The following is an 8,200-nucleotide window of genomic DNA, read 5'->3' as shown; positions in this document are numbered from 1 at the left end:
ATAAAAAAGGATGAGTTCGTGTCCTTTGTAGGGACATGGATGCAGCTGGAAACCATCATTCTCAGCAAACTATCGCAAGAACAGAAAACCAAATACCACATGTTCTCACTCATAGGTGGGAACTGAACAATGAGATCACTTGGACACAGGAAGGGGAACATCATAGACACCCGAATTTTTATTTAGAATCTCTGAGTGAGTAGGTTTGTTCTGGTACTTTCAAATATTTGGGTTTTAGATTGAAATGGGGGACACCAAAGATTCTGCTTATGTTTAGATCTTAAAGAAATACCAGGACTCGCTCAGATAACTTGTAAAAGTCTACAGTGGAGGGGCTTACATTGGCTGGAGTTATTCTCAACACAATCTGTTTTTCAGTCCTGAAGTCATTCTGGCTGTTTCCGAAGCTGCTCAAACAATTAATCAGTGTGGTCTAAAGGCAGGGCGCCACAAGCATGATTTTCAGGCAACTAAAACACAATGAATTATTGGCCTTGTGATACCCATGAGGCTTGATTCTCTTTTCCTCAAAGAATGGTAGGAAACTTCTTTTTATTCTAAGCCTTAGGGCCTCAAGGCATTTGTAAATAGATCTATGAATTATTGCTTATAACTGGTTGCCAAACTGAGTATTTTGGCCTAAGTACTAAAGTAAGAACTAAGGTCTCCTGCTTTATCTGTCTTTGCTTAAAATTTACACTAAAAGTAAAACAAATTTTTAAAGAACTACCCATTTAATATACAACATTTAGTTTTTTTAAAAGAGAGATGTGAGTTGATTCTCATTTATCTCGTCCACTGCTGCTGTGTATGCTTTTTTTAAAACATGGTTTTACCTTTAAAACACATTTTATACGCTTTATTGTGAGCCCTAAATGTCTTCATAAATGGCTTGTACCTAATGCAATCTTCTCTCCTATTCCTTAAGCCCTGGTAGGAACTATTGGATCCTTTATTTTTCTTCTTCTCCTCCTTTTTTTGCTTCCGCCAAAATCAGGCATTATACTGTTAAGATCTGATTTTTCACTGCTGAGATTAACTGTATGGCCTGACTCAGAACTGACCCAGTCAAAAATCAGGTCTAGAACAAGGTCTGCTCCTGATCCCCAGTATTTGCCTCCATTATGCAAAGTACTTTACTCTCTTTCTGGCTCCAAGAATAACGAACAGGTTGCAAGGAACTTGGCTGAAGAAAAAGGACACGAAGTCTCTCTGTTCCTGTTTCTCGTCTCCATTTGGCTTGAGGCATAAATCTGCTTCCAAAGCAAAGCTTACTTCTTTAGGGAGCAGGCTTCTGCTCCCAAACTGCGTAGGTGATTTTGGAAGAAGTAAAAAAAGGAGAAGAAGAAAAAAGGATCTAATAGTTCCTACCAGGGCTTAAGGAATAGGAGAGAAGATTGCATTAGGTACAAGTCCATTTGTGAAGACATTTAGGGCTCACAATAGAACATATAAAATATGTTTTAAAGGTAAAACCAAGTTTTGAAAAAAGCATACACAGCAGCAGTGGAAGAGAGAAATGAGAATCAACTCACAGTTGAAGAGAAAGGAAGAGGGCTTAAGAAGATGGAGTAGTACTCTCTGCTTTAGACAGGACAGGACCATTAATGGACTGAATACATGACAATATAGAGGTCATAGAGTGATGGATATTATGTGGTGGGGCAATGTAAAAGAGTGCCCTCCTTCTCTTACCTGCCTGATTCAAGGATGAAGAAGGCACTAAAGTGATTGCTATAGACAAGGCTATGCTTCTTGCCTTGAGACACTGTCTACTCTAAATAGACACAAACTTTAGAATTTGTATTACATATATATTTTTAGCAAAAATATATTAAGTACTTCTATTTGTAAAACATCATGCTGGGCATACTAGGCCCTGAGGGGTTTCAAAATGTGAATAAAAAGTAGAAAAAATGTATATATGGCCACAAATGATAGCCAGGAACAAACAAGGGGGAGACAAAAGAAATATATTGAGTGTGGGCCTGATGTGAACCTAGCCAGTCTTGGAGTTCCATTTGTAGTGATGACTTGGGCTACTTAGCTCAAGACAAGAGCTGGGAAAATATTAGAGAGAATGTGTTTTAAATTATGTACTTCTGATGTGGTTGGGGTCAGAAGTGCCACCCAAATTTGCAGAAGTGAAAGCAGCTTAGAGAAAAGAGACACTTTTAATTCTTGGTACATCTTTTAAAAATGATAGATGTTAATCATGTTTTTGCTAAATTATTCCTACTACTTACATAGATGATTTTATTGAGGGGATATTATAACTATTTACCAAAACATGTTTGTTTTAGATATTTGTATTCTCATAGGTACTGATGTTAATATAAATTATCAAGAATAATAATAATTCGATTTGTTCTAAAAAGAAGAGTTATTAGCAATCCTGGTGGGAATACTATTCTAAAATATTTATAGCAAATTCCTTCCTTAATAATTCAGAATGTCCACTCTGGAATTCCATTCCCTTAACGTACACTTCATTTTCCCCTTCTGAGAGAGTTTTTTGCATCTTTGGACCAAGGGCTTCTTCCTAGGGTCTACCTGCTTGAGGTCATGACTCTGAGTTTGGTTGCTTATTCTTCCTTTCTTCATCTCACTCATTAAAATCAAAGCCTTGGCTCCTCAGCTGGAATCCAGATCTAGCATAAAATGACTCCTGTTGACTTTTCTTGCCTTACCTACCATCATTTCTTCACATATTTTTGGTGGTCAACTATGATCTTCTACTTTATGAAAATGTCTTCCATTTGTTTGGGAGATTTTCATACTGGATCCTCACATTTTTTACATGCGCTCAAAATCAGTCAATCAGCTGCAGCTTCTCCACACATCCACCTGGTTCTTTTTCTGTCCTAGCAGACACCTGCTCTTACCTGTTGACCTCCCAGCTTCCTTGGAAAAGCCCCAGTGTAGCCTTGACTATCATAAGAACACAGTATCTTCATTCTTCAAAATGCTTCCAACATTTCCATTCTTCAAACCCTTAAATGGTGCTGGAGTTTTGAGACTAGGAAGCAGGGGAACAGGTCTGACAGACTCAAGCCTCCTAAAACACTTTTGTACTGCATACCCCCGAACCCCTGCCAAACTCAATAATTATAAACTCACAAATAGCTCCATCAACTTCTGCCTTTAAGGTTCCGTATTAGTTTCCTAGGGTTGCCAACAAATTAACATAAACTTGGTAGCCTAAAACAAAAGAAATTTACTCTCTCATAGTTTGGAGAACAAAATCAAGGTGGTGGCAGGGCTGCATCCTCTCCAAAGGCTCCATTCCTTGTTTCTTCCAGTTTCTGGTGGCTCCATATGTCCCTTGGCTTGCGGCTACATCACTTTCATATCTACCGTTGGTGGTCTCATAGCCTTCTGGTCTTCTAGGTGTGACTCTTCTCTGTGTCTTTCTTTTATAAGAACATTTGTCATTGGATTTAGAGCCCACCTAGATAATTTAGGATAATCCTACCCTAAGGTTCTTAACACTTACAACCTTAAACTTAATTTAAGGGTCTGCCAAGTCTTTTTTTTTTTTTTTTTTTTCATATAAGATGACATTTACAGGTTCTGGTGATTTGGACATGGACATTTTTGGGGTGGAGAAAGGCACCATTTAACCCAATACAGCCTGTTTTCTATAAGGGGTTAATATCAATGAATAGTGTCTGGTAAAAAATGGCTACCTTGGCCAGGCATGGTGGCTCATGCCTGTACTCCCAGCACTTTGGGAGGCCGAGGTGGGCGGATCACGAAATCAGGAGATCAACCATCCTGGCTAACACGGTGAAACCCTGTCTCTACTAAAAATACAAAAATTAGCCAGGCAAAGTGGTGGACACCTGTAGTCCCAGCTACACAGGAGGCTGAGGCAGGAGAATGGCGTGAACCTGGGAGGTGGAGCTTGCAGTGAGCTGAGATCACGCCACTGCACTCCAGCCTGGGTGACAGAGTGAGACTCCATCTCAAGAAACAAACAAACAAAAAGGCTACTTTACTCAGCATCATCACATAGGCTCTATTCTCCCTTCACTCTGTAAACAGCCCTTCACAAACCAAAACTTCACTTTACTTCTTTCAGTTACCTAGAAAAATGTCCTTATGCATGTGAATTAAAACAAACAGCTTCTGATCTGGTGTACGGGAGGAGTGAAAGAGATAGGAAATAAAGAGGTAGAAATTCTTAATAAATCCTAATAAATCAAAACAGAGGGGAAGGTAAAGGGAAACTTTTAATCAGAAAGTCAAAAATATGTGCCAAATCTACAGAACAAATCCATAACAAAATAAGCAATTAGATAGCAAAAGTAGTGTCTAGCAGAGTTAAAATTACGGCAGGGTGAGATGGGACAGTCCAAGCCATGTGAGAATTTGTCCAAAAGTAGAAACTGGATGCTGGGGTGCTTAGCATTTATTGTGTTGATGGACATGTCATCTTTAAAAACTATGTATTCGTGGTCTACATTGCCAGATAAAACTTCCCTAAATAATAAGATATTGAGTCATAGACAAGCCTACAGGTACCGGTATTTACATGAATAGGTTGATTATTAAAAACATGTGGAAATATTTGAGGCAAGCTTATAATAATACACAGACCTGCCTTGGTTGCATGTTTTATTATATCTCAATTAAATAAGCAAGCTAAGATCACATTCCACCATAATTTATCATCTCATCTCTACTAGTATCTAGTAGCATGAATTCTGAGGGATACTTAACAAATCTTAATAAAATTATTATGACATTTATTATCACTGGTCCAAATGATTTGAGTATAAATCTACAAAACCAAGTAAAAAGGATATAAACTTTAACCTTTTCTACCCTAGTTATAAACCATTTGCTAACCATAGACTATATCAGTGGCAATACATAAAATTTTGCCTCTCCAATTGTACCTTTATCTCAGGAAATCCTTTTCGATTACACCTTCAGAATACAGCTCCTTGCTATTCAAGGTGCAGTTCATGGACTAGCAGCAAGCCTGGAGGCTTGTTAGACATGTAGAATTGCAGTCTCCCTGCCTCGAACTTACTTACATAGATGATTCATATGCATATCACTCTTTGTAAGTTTATTATTTATTAAACTTCTTCTCTTACTCCCTTGAACTTAAATTTTGTCATTCCTAGTTGTAGTTTTTACTTCAACTCAATGTAATATATACCATTCTCCCTGAAATAGTAAAATAAAAACGGAAGTCATAAAAGTGATAAGTTAATCAACCTATATTCTCTATTTACTGTTTATTTTATTTAGATCCCCCAATTATTGAAGGAAATATGGAGGCAGCAAGAGCAGTGGACTTAATCCCATGGATGGAGTATGAATTCCGCGTGGTAGCAACCAATACATTGGGTAGAGGAGAGCCCAGTATACCATCTAACAGAATTAAAACAGATGGTGCTGGTATGTATATAGAAGAAACTTGAAATTTTAAAAGATTTGTAAATACGGTGCCACTTTAATATATGGTTGAATGTATTTGAAAATAATGCTCTGAGGTAAGTGATTCATCTAAAAAGCATGTGTGTGTATTTCACATGTGTGTATTCTCTATCAAGATAGTCAAAAATCAAAAGAGGAAATACGAAGTTTAAGAATATTTTACATAATTAGTATAGAGGAAGAGGTAATAGGGACTACTGAAAATGCCACTGGAGACCATTGGAATGACGTGAGTATTTAGATTATAAACTTTAACGTAAATTCTGAATCTTAACTAGGCAGACTCTTGCTTTATTAAACAAGTTTCATGATTTAGAAGGTTCATAATTTTGTGTCTCTCTCAAACTCATTTATAACTGAATGGTCAAGTCGGTGAATATTTTATGGTAAATACTAACTGCAATTAAATAGCCTTTAGTGCAGGAAATACTCTTATTTTTTCCTTCTCCCCTATATTACTAAGGAAAAATGTTGTTCTGATTCTAATGATAGCTCTTCTATTATTCCCTGTATCAGAAATAAAATGTAGCCTCTCTGAGCTCATTTGACTAGGCCTTGCCAAATTTCAGTATTATATGGTGTAGAGAAGATTTTAAATGAATGACAGAGTTCCATGAAAACGCTACTGTGATCTCTTAATATCACTTCTCTACATTTCTGCTTGCCTCAGTTCCTTGGCCTAACTTCTAAATATAATTATGAGTTCTAATGTCTTTATTTTGAAAAGCCAAGTAATTCACAGGCACTGCCATAAGTAAATTATCTCTTAAAGTTTCATGTAATTTAATATAATTTATTAGATAAAAATGGTAATTCTGAAATTAAGGGGCCAAAGCACTAAAATACCTTGTCTGTGTTCAATGCTTTCACATCCATTTCATTTAATCCCCATAATAACGTTTTGACATAGGTAGTCCTATGCTTATGTTCATTAATGGGCAATAGACTCAGAGACACTAAATAGTTTGTTTAAGTTAATATGACTAATTGCAAGATTCAGAATTCAAATTTAGATCTGACAGCTGTTCTCATACATTGAGCTTTCTCAAAGTCGGCTTCTCAAGCAGGATTCTAGAAACATATCTATTTATATGAATCTTTATTAGAGTTCTAATAGAAACTTAGATTTCATCCTTAACTATGATACTAGATATGACCTAAATAGTAAATTTTTTGTTTTAGCATATCCATCTACAAAATGAACACTAGTGTTTGCTTTTCTCTACCTCACAGAAATTTCATCAGGATATGTAGGTAATCTAAGATGAAGCTTTATAGGAGACAGATACCACATAGCCAGGATTCCTGTGTTTGGTTTGTATCATTATTGCCTAGAGCTGCCTATGTTTGTAATAGAGGCTTCTGTATTATGGACTGAACACTGCTGCTCTTTCTTTAAAAACAAAAATAAAAAGAAACTGGGGCATGATCCCACTGGTGGTTTACCTATGTAATTTTATACTGACAGATCATGTATTTGATTTAACAAGGATTCATTAAAATCGCAGAAAAATACCAAGTGATTAAATTGGTTTAAACAAACTTATCTCGGGTAAAATATTCTTACCTACCTATCTCAAATATAGACCTTTAATCACGGAGTTTAATTAATTTTCTGTGATCTCTTGACTAATACAATCTGACTTAAGTCTTAGCTGAACACCATTCTTTTAAGTAAAAATTGTCAGAGAGAAAGGATACTTTCTTTGGCACTGGTAATAGATGTAGGCCTCCCTCGTTTTTTGGAATTTTGTTGCCAATATTATCTTTATTATTTATCTCAGAAAATGATTTATTTACAATATATAGGCTCATCATCTAGACATGATTACCATAAGATCTGTCTTAAGTTATTTTTTAATCTCAAAGTAGAAGTGACAACATTAAATATTTTTTAAGCATAAAAACAGCAAAAACAATGTCTCAGAGAGATTCAATCTAATTCTTTCATACCTAAATTTCTGAATATAATATATACTTAAGATCATATCTAGAAGCGAAGTGCTCACTATCAGGGATTCGTATGTAACTCTTAAGAGTATTTACCATGATGTCTTCTTATCCTTAAATGTTAGGAAAAAATTGTTTCCAAGTAATATCAAACCTAAAATTTTGGCACAGTTGTTACTTTAAACCAACTTATTTTTGTTATCACCTTCTTTAGGCATCATCTCTTACATTATGTTTTCTAAAATGGTATTTTGTTAAGGACTTAGTTCCCTATCTGATGTGCTTACCAAATAACTTCCCTTACAAGCCATCAGAGCCAAGTCCAAAAGCAAACACACCTATTCACAGAGTAAGATACAACCTTGTAGTGATATGAGTTGATTCATTCTTCTCAGTTGTAAAAAAAAAAATAATAATAATTCTGTAACTTCTAACACATTTGTTAATCCATCATCAGAAAATATTTTGATATCTTTGATTAATAAACTCATTACTATAGTTTACACATTTGCAGTATACCGTCAGACATAGTGCCTAGTTCTCTGTTTGCATTGCTTAATTCCCACAATAACTTTATGAAACAGATGAGGAAGTTAAGATTACACCCAGCTAATGTGAAGCAGAGCTGGGATTCAAATCTAGGTGTTTCTCATTCTAAAGGCTTTGCTCTGAAGACAGTGGGCTGTATTGTGGCTCCAGCCACTGATTCTTTGGTGGAATGCTGGCATTATTATCTAAAAGCTGTGTAATTTGAGGCACGTTACTTAACCTCTGAGCCTCATTTTTTTTTTTTTTT

At 35.9% G+C, this 8,200-nt stretch overlaps 1 protein-coding gene across 1 annotated transcript in view; it reads left to right on the top strand.

The window, feature by feature from the left end:
• The window catches only part of CNTN1 (contactin 1), a 348,227-nt gene that overhangs the window by 269,187 nt on the left and 70,840 nt on the right, over positions 1–8,200 (top strand). Inside the window, exon 18 of the mRNA XM_011974652.1 lies at positions 5,266–5,415. Coding sequence (XP_011830042.1) covers positions 5,266–5,415 — 150 coding nt within the window. The remainder of the gene's footprint in view (positions 1–5,265; positions 5,416–8,200) is intronic.

The sequence above is a fragment of the Mandrillus leucophaeus genome, unplaced genomic scaffold (assembly GCF_000951045.1).
Source record: "Mandrillus leucophaeus isolate KB7577 unplaced genomic scaffold, Mleu.le_1.0 Scaffold1473, whole genome shotgun sequence".
Taxonomy (NCBI): domain Eukaryota; kingdom Metazoa; phylum Chordata; class Mammalia; order Primates; family Cercopithecidae; genus Mandrillus; species Mandrillus leucophaeus.
Note: the sequence above shows the minus strand (reverse complement) of the source record. Positions and strands in the feature narration are given on the sequence as shown.